This window comes from Neurospora tetraspora, assembly GCF_033439725.1.
Source record: "Neurospora tetraspora strain CBS 560.94 chromosome Unknown B0H65scaffold_8, whole genome shotgun sequence".
Lineage (NCBI taxonomy): Eukaryota > Fungi > Ascomycota > Sordariomycetes > Sordariales > Sordariaceae > Neurospora > Neurospora tetraspora.
Genome location: NW_026944390.1, coordinates 305,194 through 321,221, shown reverse-complemented (window position 1 = coordinate 321,221; position 16,028 = coordinate 305,194). Strand labels below are relative to the sequence as shown.

The 16,028-nt window shown below is 52.8% G+C and overlaps 4 protein-coding genes across 4 annotated transcripts; 1 reads left to right on the top strand and 3 right to left on the bottom strand.

The window, feature by feature from the left end:
• Positions 1-822: 822 nt before the first annotated feature.
• On the bottom strand, positions 823-2,545 carry B0H65DRAFT_306946 (chaperonin 10-like protein). The gene is made up of 3 exons (XM_062823232.1): positions 2,306-2,545; positions 1,783-2,153; positions 823-1,730 (listed from the first exon to the last, which is right to left on the bottom strand). Exons 1-3 carry the CDS (start codon positions 2,411-2,413, stop codon positions 902-904), a joined length of 1,308 nt encoding a protein of 435 aa, XP_062677352.1. The 5' UTR covers positions 2,414-2,545; the 3' UTR covers positions 823-901.
• A 3,657-nt stretch (positions 2,546-6,202) lies between these two features.
• On the bottom strand, positions 6,203-9,211 carry B0H65DRAFT_477136 (P-loop containing nucleoside triphosphate hydrolase protein). The gene is made up of 3 exons (XM_062827411.1): positions 8,744-9,211; positions 8,622-8,682; positions 6,203-8,560 (listed from the first exon to the last, which is right to left on the bottom strand). The coding sequence occupies exons 1-3, from the start codon at positions 8,942-8,944 to the stop codon at positions 6,261-6,263; spliced, it is 2,562 nt and encodes an 853-aa protein (XP_062677351.1). The 5' UTR covers positions 8,945-9,211; the 3' UTR covers positions 6,203-6,260.
• A 595-nt stretch (positions 9,212-9,806) lies between these two features.
• On the top strand, positions 9,807-11,931 carry B0H65DRAFT_445836 (vacuolar protein sorting-associated protein Vps17; the record flags this gene model as incomplete). The annotated part of the gene is made up of 3 exons (XM_062825771.1): positions 9,807-10,430; positions 10,489-10,942; positions 11,012-11,931. The coding sequence occupies 3 exons, from the start codon at positions 9,807-9,809 to the stop codon at positions 11,929-11,931; spliced, it is 1,998 nt and encodes a 665-aa protein (XP_062677350.1).
• Positions 11,932-13,071: 1,140 nt separating this feature from the next.
• On the bottom strand, positions 13,072-15,459 carry B0H65DRAFT_501351 (uncharacterized protein). Its single transcript, XM_062827843.1, has 2 exons — positions 14,754-15,459; positions 13,072-14,680 (listed from the first exon to the last, which is right to left on the bottom strand). The coding sequence occupies exons 1-2, from the start codon at positions 15,022-15,024 to the stop codon at positions 13,533-13,535; spliced, it is 1,419 nt and encodes a 472-aa protein (XP_062677349.1). The 5' UTR covers positions 15,025-15,459; the 3' UTR covers positions 13,072-13,532.
• Between the last annotated feature and the right edge of the window lie 569 nt (positions 15,460-16,028).

The window sequence follows — 16,028 nt, the reverse complement described above, 5'->3', positions numbered from 1 at the left end:
AAGATAGTACTCTTTCTGATGATATATTTGAGTTTTTTTTTATTTTCGTCTTTCGTTTCGATGGTCCGTTTGTCAAAAAGTTATAGTCGGCTCAATTCTCGGGAAGTCTTGGCGACTATCAAGGTGCTTGAGTGTAGGAATGACTTGATGCGCTATTATCTGTCAGTTACAACTTCATGAATCTTTGGACCAAGATGAACCATCTTTGAGGAACAAGAATAAGTTGTGACTGACTGTCTTCTCTCTCTTTCTTCGCAGTGAATTTTCAAAAAAAATAAAAAAAAAATTAAAAAAAAATTAAAATAAAATAAAAGTTATACCGACCAGATGGGAAATCACCGAGTCAAAACAGACACTCACATCAGATTTGAGGCTATTTTTCCATAGCAGGATTGGTTCGAGGTCAAGACCACAATCAAATTAAGAAACAAAAAAAAAAGCAAAATGAAGTGTTGGTGCTCTTTGGGGTTTCTCCCTTCCCTCCCTCCCGGTTTTCTTCTTCTTCTTTTTTTTTTTTTTTTTTTTTTTTTGTGATGTTGGAAAACTGTAGCCTCGTCACCTTCTGAGATGTGGTCCGTGGAAGTAAAAAGAGGTGCGTGAAGTCAATATGGGTGCCGAGGGGAGTAAGCTCTTCTGAAATGGGATATCAATTTGTGACATATGACATTGTTGTAGGTAGTGTACACTTATCGCTCGCTGAACGAGGTGTATCTGGCATCAGAGACGGATATAAGGAATATTAAAAAGACATCATATAACAAGAACAAAACTGAAGAAAATGGCAAACACACCAGGGTATTACATCTCTTCGTAAGCCCATTTAGCCATACGTATCCAAAGCCAGGACCATCTATCGGGCAAAACAAAACCAGGTGTACATGGGAAGACATAGACACCACGCCTAAGCCTCAATAACAACCTTAAGCACCAGATTCCCATCGTGATCCATCGTCCGACTAGCCAGTTCAAACGCTCCCTTGGCGTTCTCTAGTCCCTTAAACCGGTGAGTGACCATGTCGTCCAAGCTCGGGAGAGTGAACCCGGCACCGGATTTTCCCTGGTTACACAACATCCGGATACCGGTAGCATACGTGTTGGCATATCGGAAGATACCGAGTATGTCAATCTCCCGCAAATGGGCAACTGACAACGGCAGCGTTTGGATGGGTGTGCCCATGCCGACCATGATGACTTTACCTCCTGGCCGGGTTGCGTACAAAGCCGTGTGCATGCACACTTCCTTGCCGGTGCACTCAAAGGTGGCGTCGACGCCGATGTCTTCGTCATCGCTGTCGAGGATGGGGTTTTGGGTCAGGGCTAGCATGTTGGCGGCAAGAGCTTTGGCGGAGTCGAGCGAACTGCGGAAAGGAAGGGTGCTGGATGGTGTGGCGATGCCATCTAATGGGGTGGATGAGCCGGAGCTGCTGTTGCTGTTGGTGAATATTGAGGAGCTACTGGAAGAGGTGTGGAGCGGTCGGGGAACGACGTAGCCGTGGGTTGCGAAGCCTTTGGAGATGGCGTAGTCAACGCGGCCTTGGTCGACATCAGTGATGGTCACCTGTGTGCAACCTGCCTGACGTGCCATGGCTGCGGTGAGTAGCCCGACCGTACCGGCTCCGAGTACCAAAGCCGTAGAGCCGGGAGCGGGACTTGCTCGGTTGACAGCATGTATACCAACAGAAAGAGGTTCAAGAAGAGCTGCTGCATCAAAGGAAATATTATCAGGGAGCCTACAAAGTTGTTAGCATTGTGGTGATACCCATAATTCCTGTATGAGCTTACTTGTGACACCAGATAGCAGGGTGGTTGATCCTCTCCTGGAGGGTACCTTGGTAGTGAGGAACTGATTTGGCACTGCTCCTGAATCTCATCCTTTTGCAAAGATTATAACGACCTTTGCGGCAGATGGTGCATTGACCGCAGGCCACACCAACTTCAAGCGCTACCCTGTCACCAATGCTAAAGCCCGAGACCTGGGGCCCTATGGCAACGACAACACCCGAGGACTCATGACCAAGTGAGAGAGGCATACAGGCGCAAAGGTCGCCATTCGCAAACTTCTTGTAGTATGAGACATCGGAGCCGCAAATACCTGTCGTCTTGACGGCAATCTGAAGCTCACCAAGCCCAGGTTCCTCGATGGTTCGTCTTTCCTGCATTCACAATGCCCGTGTGTCAGATCTTTGTGTCACAAGAGAACCGAATGAGCGTTGTAAGGTGATGGTTACAAATACCAGGGTTGCTACCTCCCTTTCTTGTGTAACGCCCCCATCTACATCCAGGAACGAGGGGATTAAAAACTTACCAATCGCAGGTCCCGAGGGCCATGCAAGACAGACGCATTGATGGATGAAGCCTTGGACAGGACGGGTAGGTGCATCGGTGCGTGCTCACATGCTGCAGAGGGAGCCATATTGGGTGAGATGACAAGGAGAACGTGGGATGGGAGTGGGATGAAGAGGTGTGATTGTATGGCTTGGCTCGATGAGGCTCAAGAAATAGACCGGTGTGTAGTTCGAGAGACTCGGAGAAGTAGGTGTCCAAGTGACCGTGGGACTGGGATATACGAGGAGCTCGGTTGAAGGATGGAAAGAATTGCTTGGACCTTTCTAATGTCTTTGGTTGTGGCAACCGGCCGGGGAGGAGACCAAAAGGGAAATCGAGGACTCGGAGATAGATGGCTAGGCCCTTGTTGAGGCGGAATGATGCTACCCCTGTTGACTGGAGGGGGCAAAGTGGAGGGAAGATATCTGGCAAGGTTCGAGAGAGTCGAAGAAAAAAACAAAGGCACGGTCTGGAAGAATGTAACAGGAGTTTGATGATGGCAACTTTGATGATGATCAAGAGAGAAGGCCGGAACTCACGAACAACCCCCACCCCTAGGTATATTAATCCCCTTGGACCATCGCAGCATATGATATGTTCCTCTCCAGTGACGTGCCTCAGTAAACTATTTCCATGGTTGTATTAGGATGGACTCCATCCAGGGTCCAGAAAGCATGGATTCGTGACAGCCACAGAGTAGGATGGCATGGACAGGCGTCCGAACAACAATAGTTCCTTAGCACAGACTCGAACAAGCTCACCAGTAAGAGATCTGACGGTTATCTCTCGATGTCTGAGAAAAGGTCAAAAAGACATGCGCTCGAAAGCAGTCCAACACGCCCTAATTTCGGGAAAGGCATGCAAGGAGACTAGCAGCTGCACAGCTTTGCGCGGGAAGCTATCGTCTATGCTAGTTGACGTCCAAAGGGCAACGTTGAGGTAACAGCCCATCCGGAACCGAAGATCATGGACTCAAAGTACATGTGTATGTAGTAGCACAAGCAATATCCGAAACTTTGACATGCCGAGAGAGGATACTTGGCTAGGTACAAGGCGTTATACACATGGTTGTGCAAGCATGCCTGTACGGGCCGGACGGGATGGCTACCGCGGCCAATATGGAGGGTTTGACTGTGCTATGACCCATGTTGCGGGTATATGTGTCAGGTAGCAGCAGAAGATACCATAGCCGTAAGAGAAGAGCACTGACAAATCTCCTCGGGATGGCAAGCAACTGAAGCCGTTGAGCCAAGCTAATATGGCAAGGAAACGGCGGCATGTTGGAGTGTTGTTCCACCTACACCCAGCTCGGCCGTATAGGGGTCCATTGGTAGCAGTGGACATGCCTGAGCGAAGCAACCGACGCAGGGGGGCCAGTCTCGACCGCAACGTCAACTCGGCGTATTCTTGGACTCAGACAGGACACTCCCAAACATGGAAAGGAGACAGACGGGGAGTCGGGCGATAAAAGACGGCATTTCTGGATACACTGTGTGTCAACATACGTAGGCAGTAGACAGCAACATCGAGAGTGCATTGGATTCCACATGTTGCGGGAGTATGGTATGTCGTTCTGAATGTGGTAACTCTGCATATAATTCGGTGCAACTTGGAGAGCCACTGGGCCCATAAAGGGTAAGGTATTGCGCTGTCAAGGCAGTGGCCGAGACACAAAGGAAAGCCATGATGTGATAGCGCATATATCACCTACAGAGTGCGGTACGGCCAACAGTGCGGTTGATGAAAAATGATATACGAGATGCCGCAGTGTCGTGGAGGATCCGGAATCTATCCGTTGATCCATGATTGACGCGCGTGGAGGATGGTGTGCGATTTGGCAATTGGCCGTGGTCTTGTCATCGCGATCGAGGATCGTGGAGCATGGACAATGGGAAGAGAAGAAGAGGGCACGGGATGGAAGGGTAGCACAACTTGAACGAACATGGGAAGTCGAATTGTCATTGAGTGAAGTTGATGGAAAGAGGAAAAGGAAGAAGGAGGGACGGCTGCTTCTCGGAGAGGTGCAGAAGCCGACCAATCAACGTCCAGTAAACTCCAAATGTGACCCCACAGTCGTGAACCTCTTCTTTCCTTGGTGAGGTCTCTCGCATCTTTCAATCCCAGACAGTTGCTCCTTCTCACTTCCAAAGAACACGAAAATTTCCCCTTGCCCTTGAAATTCACCGCCCGAGTGATGCACTGATGTAGTTCGTTGTTCAACATACCGACGAGGAAGTATTATTCGAAAGAACACATCTTCACATTTGTTCTTGGGGGCCCGTCATGTCACCATATCAGCAGCGACGTTCGCACAGACAATGGCAGATTGCGAGATGCTACTCTCTGTGGCCCTAATGCGGCGGGTGAGGCGCCCGAATAACGCCTCCTTTTTCGGCAACTGTTGGACGGCAGTCAGATGCAATCATGCACCGCTGCTAAACGAGGCCAATTCCGCTGTCCTGTGAGAGATAACGCCTCTGCCCTGGAGTGAAGCACAAGCCGACGGAACCAGCCATCGACTCCCCGAGAAGTCGTGACACCCACGGATAGCATCCTCGGACAGCGTCATGCTTCCGGCTATCTCGACATCCGACAGCGGCGAGGGTTCCATCACTTCACATGCTCTCAATCTACCTCCACTTCAAAGAAACAGTTCGCCCAAGCTCGACCCACGTGTCGGCAACTTCAATATCACCCGCAGAGGTTGACGCAAAACGGCCTTTGAAACACCATCGTGATTCGTCCAGTTCCTCGACATCTCTCGGCTTCCCTGCAGCATGGATGGTGAGCATGCTACTGTACACGGGCTCAACCCCTGACCCCTCCGGATTAACGTATGTATTAATTCAAGCTGTCAGGTACCACCGTATCAGAGCCCCTACTTCATCTGCCTAGGTATAGGTTATCACTTGTCTCTCCCGTTTCGACGACGGTTAGTGCCTACGTGATGGTGTAGAGGTCTGCTTCCCGTCCTGGGTGAGCCGCCATGAGAGAGTGCGGCATCTCCATCTCCAGCTCCATGTTTGGTATCATCTCTTCCCAGCCTCGGACAAGCATGAAATGCTGCCGTGGTTCCTATCAGGACACGGCCATTTTCCATGGTTCTGGCCAAATATAGTCGTCCATCCATTGCGCCCACTTGACGCGGCATGTAACGAGTTCATGTTGCGTCACCTCATTCCCGTCTCTTATCATGATGCCACTTCACTTAGGAACAGGAAGCAACCGCCTCGGAGACACCACCGTACACCACCGTTCAACCAGACTTGCTTTCCTCTGCCTATCGGATCATGACATGTTTGCAGCAGCCAAGTTCGTGTCCTCATCATATACGTACTGTTCCAGTACGGTATGTATCTATCTCCCTGATGGTCGAGACCGGGAAGTGGCCTTTCTCTGGATGGGGACCAATCCATGCTGCTTGTCTGTATGCATTACTCGAAACATTCGGTCCAGAGCTACCCGTGCCTCGCCCCCACTTCCATGAGACACTTACAAGTACACAGCGGCAGACAGAGTGAGAAAGCTTTGCGGGAAGTGTAGAGGTATGTCTTCATGGTATGGCAGTAGCACATACGTTATGAATACCGTATAAGCTCGTGGAAACCAGAACCCAGCTCCTGTAGAATCTTGCAGGTCTAAGCAACCTTAACGTATGCGCTAGGGTTTTCAGGAGTCATATGAAATAGGACAAGGAGGCCGGGTGATAAATGTCTTTGACGTATGGAGGGTGAAGTTCTGATTTCGAGTTAGGGAGATAGGTTCATCATCCTCACGATATTGTTCGTGTATGTTTGTAAAAAAAGAAAAAAAAAGAACAGGAATCACACCATCGAGGGTAGAACCACACTAGAGCGGCATACCTATACCATGAACATCAATCAATATCATACATATATATTCAGCATCTATCTACCCTACCTCCTCCCCACCATTCAACCAATCATCTTCTCCCTCGGCCCCGTCACCAGCTCAAACTCGCCCGGATCCAACTGCAACGAGTGCCTACCGCCCGTCATGCTCCTTAGCTGGCTATCATACTTCATCATATCCTTCAGCGGCGCCTTGCCCACAATCTCCAGCATCCGCACCACGCTCTTCTTGGGGTCTCTCAAGCTCTGCACGCTCTCGTACGGATCGGGCGGCACGTACATCTTGCTCAGATCAATACCACCTCCCTCGCTGACAAACGCCGCGTCCGCATCACTCTCCTCGGGTCTCCGCACCTCGAGCACCGCGCCGCCGCGCGCCGAGACGAGATCGTGCTGGATCGCGTGCGAGGCCTCCTCGGGGCAGTGGATAGTCACGTTGGTAAAAGGCTCGAGGATGCCGATGGCCGAGTTGGCGTGCGCCTCCTTCAGGCAGGCGCGCACGGCCTGCAGCGCCGCGTTGGTGATGTGTCCGCCCGTGGTCTGGGTAGCCCCGAAGAAGTCCGTCTCCGGATCAAAGGTGATGGTGACGTGGGTTTTGCGCACGGGACAGTTGCGGCGCGGGCCCCGCGAAAGGCCGGCGATGACGCCGTTGAGAAGCTGCTGGCGGACGAGCTCGGCGTCGAAGGGGAGGGATTCGTGGTCCTCGGTCCCTTCGGGAAGGGGGATCACGATGTGGATGATGTTGCCGTCGCGCTCGACGCAGGACTCGAGGAGGGATTCGTGCCGGTGGTGGTCTTCGACGGGGACGAGGGTGGCGGTGCAGGCTGCTTTGCCGTTCTCGCCGCGCATGGGACGGTCGAAGACGGCGCGGTGCGGTGCGACCGGGGAGAGTAAGCACTCGGAATACTCGACTTCGATGTCGCCCCAGATGGCGGTGTCGCGGTCGATTTTGTAGTGCGTCAGGAGACGGTGTTGGGCGATCTCGAGATGCAGGAGACCCATGCCGGAGAGGATGAGCTGGTCGGTCTTTTCGTCTTTGCTCCAGCGGATGCTGGGGTCTTCGCGCGAGAGCTTGCTGAGGGCTTCTTCGATCTTCTCGCTGGCGGTCTTGGTGTAGGGCTCGATGGAGATGAAGGCCACGGCGGGAGGAGTGTCGAGGGTCTTGATGTGGACGGCTCTGAACTGCTCCGGAGCTTTGGGGTTGTGACTGCCGGGGAAGGTGAGTAGGGTGTCGCCGGTGCGAGCTTGTTTCAAGCCGGTTAGAGCGCCGATTTGGCCGGTACCGAGGAGCTGGATGTCTTGATAATCTTTGGCAGAGACGTGAAGGAGGGCCTGAGCTTTCTCAAAGGTATTCATGTTGCTGTTGTACAGGTGATTGCTGCGGTTGAGAGCGCCATGATAAACCCGAACGAAACTCATCATACCACGGCGGGGGTCGTCAACGACCTTGAAGACGTGACCGATGGTTGTGATGGGTGACTGAGAGTGAGCATGGTTGCCGTGATTCTTCTTCTTCTTGTCTTGCAGAGTGAGAAGCTTTGATAGCGGCATTGCCTTCTTGCCCTGAATGACCTCAACTTCCGGTCTATCGAGAGGGCTGGGTAGGTAGTCAATGACACCATCGAGCAATGGCTGTACACCAATGTTCTTGAGAGAAGCGCCGGCAAAGATGGGGGAGAACTTTGCTTCTCCATCCATAATCAGCTTTCGAATGGCTCTCTTGATGGAGGCAGTAGGCACGTCCTTTTCGAGCTCGAGGAACTCCTCCATGACGGCATCGTCATATTCAGACAGTGTCTCAATAAGGCTAAGACGGGCCTTGTCCATCTCGGCGCGAAGAGTTGGGTTTTCCTTGCCAATAGTCTCCTCACTCACAAGTGACATTTGGCCAGTGCTAGAGAACTTCATGCCGACGAGGTTGATGATGTCGATGACACCCACAAATTCATCCTTGTTCCACCACGGAATCTGGCAGATCAGGGGATAGGTTCTGAGCCTAGAAGCCACCTCGAGACATGATCTCTTGAAGGAGGCTCCGTCACGGTCGAGCTTGTTGACAAAGATAAGTCTCGGGATCTTTGACAGTTGAGCAGACTCCCAGACCCGCTCGGTATGAGTCTCAACTCCCTTGACAGCGTCAAGAATGCAGACAGCACCGTCAAGAATCGGCAAGCAACGGTCGACCTCGTAGCGGAAGTCCTGATGACCTGGCGTATCGATCAGGTTGATGCTCTTTGGTTGTTGGCCGGGAGCCAAGCTCTGCTGTGGAGGCCAGAGAAAGGTAACGGCTGCGGATTGAATAGTGATACCACGCTCCCGCTCCATAGGAAGGAAGTCGGTCATGGTGTTGCCATCTTGGACATCTGTAAGGAGTGTAAGTGATTTGCTCATTCGAGAACCATCATTGAGCACGAGGTGGCTTACTTCCTAGATGCCTGGACAAGCCACTGTAATAGAGCATTCGCTCAGTTGTCGTGGTTTTGCCCTAGAATTTGTCAGAACGCATAGCGCTCTATCAAATGTGTGATATCATCATGGCGACTTACGGCATCAACATGGGCAATAATGCCAATGTTGCGGATTGCCTCGACCTTTGCATCGTGAGCAGGGTCGGCGTAGAACCTCTTAAACTGTGGGAAACTAGTGAGAGCGAGAGGAGAAGTCGCCTTTACCACCGTGGGTAGGCTTAAAGGAAGAAAAGCGCGGTGCCCATAACGGCATCCGCGAAGGGGGGCTGTTAGAAGCATGACACTAACAACCCAGGCTGAATGGGTTGAAGTTTTGGTGTAAATAAACAATGAAGGGAAGTGACCAATCGGTATGTACAAGGGAAAGCAAAGGAACCCACTCGGTCGAGCTTCCACAACGAAACCACTTTCTAGGGCAAAGTTTTCATTTCTCAAGAGGCAGCTTAATACACAAAGCTGAAGATGTCAATCGCCGGTTAAGGCATCGTGGTCAAATAAGAGTCAAGAAACCATGAGATACGCAACCCAAGCTCAGCATTGAGAGGGTTGGTGGTGGGGAACTGCCCTCAGAAGCTTCAAGCTTAGAGCTCACTGCCAGCTGTCTGAGCTTTAAGCTTGAGCTGTCAAGAGCTGCCCGCCAGCTGTGGGCTAGAACCTCTCGCCGAACATGCAGATCCCAGCAAAACCCCACTTCCTTCTGGTGCGGACGATGGAGACGATGGGGATGCCAATCATCAGCTGAATCCAACTTGAAGCCAAACACCAGAACGACATTGTTGAGAACATTTTCATTCATCTTCCATGGCTAGACCATCTCGAGTGATCTAAAGTTAGGACTCGAATTCTCCAAAAACAAGTCTTATAGATATCCTACACAAAGGCAGACAGACCTTATACCAAGTGGAAGTTGCCTGTTCACTTTCAGCTTTGGCGCAGCGGTCCAGTAATAAGGAGTGCCCCGGTCTTTCGTGCCTGTATGCGGCCTCACCAAAAGCAACGTCATCCCGACCGCCCACGCCGTCGACCATCCCCCTCCTGGCCCTCTTCTTCCTCTCGACCACCTCGCCTTTCACGACATCGCCCGTCCCGGCCGTGATCCCCTCGAACCAAATCGAACAACATTAAGAAAGCGAGAGACATCATGGACTATAGCGCATCGATAAACGACACCGAGCACGCCGCCGGCAGCTCTCCTTGGGGCAACTCCCCTAGCTCATCGCCCCGGCCAACCCGTTCGACCTTCGCCTCTACCATCATCCCCGACGACTATGTGCCCCCGACTCCGAATAATGGCCTCAATGACGAGGGTGGCTTTGGCGCCGGAGACAATGGATTCCATCGACATGATACCACTGACGCGCCCGAGTCCCAATCTGGCGCCTTGTTCTCCGACGATGTTCCCTCAGGCCAACCCCAGCAGGAGAACCAGACTTCACACTCGACCGATGACAGCCAAGGCGAGGCCATTCCGCAGTCTCAGACAGAGTCGCACCAAGAGCCGCAAAACGAGTACGGACAGCATCAGCAATCGCCAGAACAACAACACCCCCAGTACCCGCCCCATCAGCAGCAGCAGCAGCAACAGCAACAGCAACAATATCAGCAATACCAGCAGCAGCCGCCACCCCAGCAACAGCAATACTCACCAGACCAGCGAGTACAGCAACAATTCCGGAGACCGCAACCGCAATTCAAGTTACAGGCTAAGATTACTGGACTCGAACGTACCGGCCGCAAGGACCCTATTCTGAGATTTGATGTTCACGTATGACCTCTGTTTGCCTACAGCCAATGCGCTTGATCCGCGCTAACTTGAGTGACAGACGAATCTACCCAGTTTCCGTACCACGCAGTACCGTGATGTTCGGCGCCTACACTCCGAGTTCATCAAGCTCGCTGAGCACCTCATATCCGCGAACCCCGAGGCCATTGTACCTGCTGTGCCGCCAGCGCTCACCTCTGCCGGTGCCGGAACCGACGAGGACGAGGCTCGTGTCAAGGCGCTGATGCAGCGCTGGTTCAACTATGTCTGCAGCAACGAGGTTTTGATGAGGGATGACGAAATGGTCCTCTTTACCGAGAGTGACTTTGGTTACAGCCCTATGGTCAAGAAGAAGCAGCCTGCGACTGGTGTGCGCCGCAAGATCCTGAAGCAGTTTGCTCCTCCACCCGATGATACCCCCGAGTTGCAGGAGGCTCGCCCTATTGTCAAGTTGTTCTACCTAGGTGCCATGGATGCTGGACATAAGGTTGATAAACTGGTCAAGACCCGCAGAGGTATGAGCTTCTTCCACCGCCTTAGGGAAAGATTTCTACTGTAGTTACTAACCTTTGTCCCTGTTCCAGGTCTCGGCCTTGTCGAAGCTGACTACGGCATCAAGCTCTCGAACATGCACATCCAAGAGCCTCATGCCGGTCTCTCGAACGCCTACCGCAAGCTCGGCAAAGTCCTCCAGACCGTCGGTGACCTACACGCCGCCCAAGCCACCGCCGAGGCCACCACCATCGGTGACCCCTTCCAGTACCACTCCAGCGACGCCTTCATCGTCAAGGAAACCCTCACCAACCGGCAGATCCTCATGCGCGAGCTTCTCCAAGCCCAGGAGGTCACCCGTAGTAAGCTCCACGCCGCCGACCGGCTCAAATCCTCGTCCAACGTGCGCCGCGAGCGCGTCGACGAGGCTATCGCCGCCCTTCGCGACGCCCAGGACGCCGAATCGACCCTCCAGCACAAGACCACCCGCGTCACCCAGAACCTGGTGCACGAGCGCCGCAAGTGGTTCGCCCGCACCGCCGCCGACATGCGCCTGTCCATCCGCGAGTACGTGCTCCGCCAGATCGAGGCTGAGCGCCGCACCCTGGCCCTGCTCGAGAGCGTCCGGCCCGACATCCGCGCCATCGACTCCAGCGGCGGTCTGTCCCGCCTCGGCCGCGAGTCGCACCCCACCGTCCGCCGCGCCAGTCTGGCGGCCAGTCAGGGACCCAAGGGCGACGCGTGGAGCGGCGTCCCGCGCGCGAGACTCGGCGAGGCCGGCTCAGTCAGCGGCGCCAGGAGCATATCCGGTAGCTTCATGGCCGGTAGCGTTCTGGGTGTTGGTGCCGGCGGCGTGGAAGGGGAGGAAGCTGGTGGCGAGGACCCGGAGAGACCGGGCAGCGGCGGCGCGAGGGGTGCCGCAGGCAGCTTGGTGGGTCTGCCGGAGGAGGACGATGAGGATAGAGTGGATGCCAGGAACGCGGCGAGTCGGTTGGCCACGAGCACCTTTTGAATCGCGCAAGTCACCCCGGGGCGGACTGCTAGCAGACTTGGTAGGGACGCTTCGGGGGGACTGCTGGGATATCAACAAGAGAATAACGCTAGGAGCGGAGGGTATATGAGTCGAAGCGGGAGTAGTGCAGGTGGGAGCTTGAAGGGCGGGAAAGCTGCGGTAGTCAGCGGAGGGGGTGAGAATGGACGGGAGAGGAGGAAGAGGGCTGGATCGGTGGGTTATCAGAGGTTATTGTTGGGGTCGGGGAGAGGATGATATAGTGAAGGTGGTGAAGGTTATCAGTATTTTCTAATGCGGGTGTAAATGATATGTCAGGCGATTGGCAAGTTTTAGGGGAAGACACGACAGGCGGGGGAGAGTATTTTCAGTTAGGACATGTAGTGAATGATGATGACGATGATGGTGATGACAGCATGAGCAATTCACGGATGGGAAGGTGAGGTGAGGTGAAGTGAGGTATATGACGATAACATCGTTTGGGTGTGGAAAGAACCCTTCTGTTACATTGTGCAAAACAACAACAAAGATCATAAACTAGACGGCATCAATATTCGAGTTCAAACACCACCCTAGAGGTATTACTCTTTGACGGTCTAGCTTCCAAGCATCTGTATTGTATCATCATTCATTTCTCTCATGTTCCTTCGCATGCCTTACACTTGTGAATGGTTGTTTCTTTGCTTTCTTCACCTTGTCGTTTCTCCATCATCTGCTGCCCTCACCTTCCACCATCCATTCTTCTTCTTCTTCCTTATTTTTCCCGTCTCATTCCCATGTTCCATAAAATGGTTGCTAGTAGTAGTATCTTCTTTCGATTTCCGCCTATACTGTGTAGATTCATCTTTCAACCCCCTCACTATCTTAAACCTCAAACGTCACATTGGTCGGCTTTGAAAAGCCCAAGTAAGGTACGTTAAAGTCCCGCGGAAACAAACCAGAATCCAGCTACCTACCCTACCTAGGTACTGAAAAAAATCTGGCAGAAGGAAAGTGAATCTGACGGCTTCAATAAGTAGACACAAGAAAGATAGAAGCGAAGAGTTAATTAACTCAGGCCGCAATGGTATGAACGAATAACAGGATTTCTGGGGGCAGCTTGACCTGTTGGATAACCAGAAGCACTCATGGCAGCTGACTGGCTTATGGTTATGTATGTATGTAACTTTCATTATCGGAGTCTCCTAACTAAGTGCTACCGAACGGCTTCTTTCTTCTTTGAGCCGAGCGTGGCCCAGCCCCCTCCCCTAATAAGTAGCTTTCCCTCATCTATTGTTTTTGTCATCGTCGTCATGCATCATAATAATACTCCAGCAGCAGCATCTATCGGTTATCCACACCAGTGTCAATAAGGGATCGAAACTCGCTCCCTCCTGCATACGGGCGCGATATACCATTGTAAGCCTATCCCAGCCAGTAATTAATGCCCGCAACTTTCCTAGACATTGTAGCACAGGCGATGTGCCATAGCTTGGCTATCGACGCCAACCCAATAAAAGCTAGCCAGCTTCCCGAGCCACAAGCAAGGTAGCAAGTGAGGGTGAAATTCGAGTCGCAAAGCCAACGATTACTCAATAAACATCGAAGTCTTCGTATTCAGCCTTCTAGCCCGACAAAAGATTGAACCTAGCCAAATCACCAGGACCCGAACCAGAACCAGACCCCTCGCCAACCGAGCCGGCGTGCTCTCTCATCATCCCGCCCGGGTGGTTGGGATTAAACCCTCCTGGTCCGTGTGGTTCCTGTTCGCGCCGCTTGTTATTCTTAGCCGTTTCGACCACATGGAACTTCTTTCCCACCTCCTTCATGTCCTTCACGCTGCTCATCAAGTCGGCAATCAGCTCGACGAGCCTGACGTCGTTTGTTTCCTTGAGCAGCTCCTTTTCTAGCGCGCCGAGATCCGTCTCCTTCTCTCGTTGTCCTTGCCCTCCTGAAGTCGTCGAGTTGGACATGGCTAGCTGGACGTTGGTCACCAGCGCTTGGATCTGGCGAAGGATCTTGTTCGATGGAACGGTGTATTGGGGCTGGGTGCCCTCCGCCGCAGATTCGGTTTGTTGGCTGGGAAGGTAATCGGGGGGTAGGCGTTGGAGGTAGGAGATGACGGTGTCGAGTCGCTTCTTCATCATCTGGACGGCATTGTATTTGGCTTGGAGAGCCGACATGTAATCTAGTTCGGGCTTGGTGAGGTTGGCGTCTCTGTTGTTTGTTGCGGCTCCTTTGGCGGCGCTACTCGTTGTGGGTGCTTCGGCTGTATCCTCTGAGCTCACGGCGCGTCGTTTGCTGCCCTTGACTGTGTCGACAACCTTCTTCATGAGAGGCTTGTCGGAGCCCTCATCCTCGGTGGCTGTTGTGGCAGAGGTAACGTTTGCGCTGCCACCTTCCCGCACGAATTCCAGGGCGATCATCTCGGCTTCACCCGTTTCTGTGGTGTAAGGAAGTTCCCGGAACTTGATTGATCTTGAGGGCTCGGCTGCGACATCCTTCATCTCCTTGTCGTCGCCTTCTGCTTCCGTAGTACTGGTCTCGGCGCCATCGACCACCTCCAGGTTGCTCTCGTATATCGTCAAAGGTAGGGGGTCGCCAGCCACGGGGTTCAGGATTTCTTGGATGTGAAAGCCAAGAAGCACGGCGGACTCGTTTTGTGAGTAAAAGTAGTTGTGTATTGGGAGATGGGCGTCGGTAGGACCGCTCTTGGGCACTAGGGTGTACCATCCGACAAAGTCGAGGGCACGATCCTTGTGGACGGCTTTCACTGTAGAGGGAGAATCTGTGTGTCAGTGGTACTGCTTGGAGCTGCGCACAAGTGTTATTATAGGGCAACTGACTTTGTTCCAGACGAGCCGTGAACCATTCCGAATCAACCTTGTAATTTTGGCCAGTGTGTTCCGTCTTGACAGAGAAGCTGTGCTCGATGGTGATCTGACGGCCATTTTGCTGGCCGATGAGGGCACCCACGATGGCGCCCTTGTAGCCGCGCAGGTAGCTGCGTGTGATGTAGTCGGAAATCTCGAGGATGGGCAGTGGGTGTAGAGCTACTTGTAGGCTGCTGTCTGACTTTTGGGTCGACATCAACGGGTTGACCGTAGCGACGGCCATGGTTTCGGACTTTTTGGTCGTGAACTCGTTGCGACTCCCGGTTGTGTTTGGTGATAACTGATTGACGGCGGGGTAAATGAGGAAGAGATCGGCTGGTTGTTATGGCTGTCGTCAACCTGTAGTGGAAGTTGTATAAGCCTGGAAGTCGGCGTTGCCCTCGCTCGCTATCGAGATGTTGGTCAATGTGTTATTGAGAGGACGAAAAGCTTCAATTGGTCATGATTGATTCGGTTGCTGGTGGCAGCTTCTGTAGTTCCAGTGTCGCTGTCGCGTCCCCGCCGTGAACCGTTTGGGCTGCGGGCCTGCGGCAGCCTGGGGTGTACAGTGTGTCAACTACTTTTCGTCATTCAAGACACTGTGCTAGGATGGACGGAAGCTTGGGCCCGTGCACCCCTCGCTTCAGACCACCATTGTTTATTTTCGATGACAACAAAGACTTCAACAACGCCAATCGTCCTTGGATATCAGTATGATTGGATGTAAAGCCAGACGAAACTGAAACCGAAACCCCCCCGCCTTTTACAACGTCGATCATGGCTTCTACAGCGAAGTTGAGAAAGAGTTCCAGCCGCAGCCACTGATGATGCTGAGTCAGTCCGGTCTGGTTGCACCCACTTCGACGTCCTACCGATCCCCCGTCCCCGGCAGATATGTCGAAACCACAATCCACCGGACTTTGACTGTAACTGGACGTAATCCTCTCGTTCATTTGGAGATTACATTAATCGGGTTCAGTCAGCTGGAGATAGAGATCTCAAACATCTCGAACAGCTGAGGCTTGAGCCACAGCGTTGCACAAGGCAACGGTCGCACAGCTTCATCCCACGCCTTTCCCCAACCTTCCCCAGGCTCCTAGAGCTCCCCAGGGCCAAGTCCACTCAAGCATTGGCTCGATCCACAAAACAAGGCCCGAATTTCTGGGTTGCCCCTAAAAACGCTCATGTTAAATAAGGATGCTCATTGGACAATGAGACAGGCCGTGAGTCCGAACGATGCAACCTCGG

What these genes read in the sequence shown, in the direction of transcription:
- B0H65DRAFT_501351 (XM_062827843.1), bottom strand. Translation starts at nt 15,024, where the DNA reads ATGGCCGTCGCTACGGTCAACCCGTTGATGTCGACCCAAAAGTCAGAC. An exon ending in CACGGCTCGTCTGGAACAAA is followed by an intron (nt 14,681 to 14,753) that starts GTCAGTTGCCCT and finishes CTCCCTCTACAG; the next exon opens with TGAAAGCCGTCCACAAGGAT.
- B0H65DRAFT_306946 (XM_062823232.1), bottom strand. Translation starts at nt 2,413, where the DNA reads ATGGCTCCCTCTGCAGCATGTGAGCACGCACCGATGCACCTACCCGTC. An exon ending in GCCCTCGGGACCTGCGATTG is followed by an intron (nt 2,154 to 2,305) that starts GTAAGTTTTTAA and finishes TTGTGAATGCAG; the next exon opens with GAAAGACGAACCATCGAGGA. An exon ending in CCTGCTATCTGGTGTCACAA is followed by an intron (nt 1,731 to 1,782) that starts GTAAGCTCATAC and finishes ACAACTTTGTAG; the next exon opens with GCTCCCTGATAATATTTCCT.
- B0H65DRAFT_477136 (XM_062827411.1), bottom strand. Translation starts at nt 8,944, where the DNA reads ATGCTTCTAACAGCCCCCCTTCGCGGATGCCGTTATGGGCACCGCGCT. An exon ending in TTATTGCCCATGTTGATGCC is followed by an intron (nt 8,683 to 8,743) that starts GTAAGTCGCCAT and finishes GACAAATTCTAG; the next exon opens with GGCAAAACCACGACAACTGA. An exon ending in CTTGTCCAGGCATCTAGGAA is followed by an intron (nt 8,561 to 8,621) that starts GTAAGCCACCTC and finishes CACTCCTTACAG; the next exon opens with ATGTCCAAGATGGCAACACC.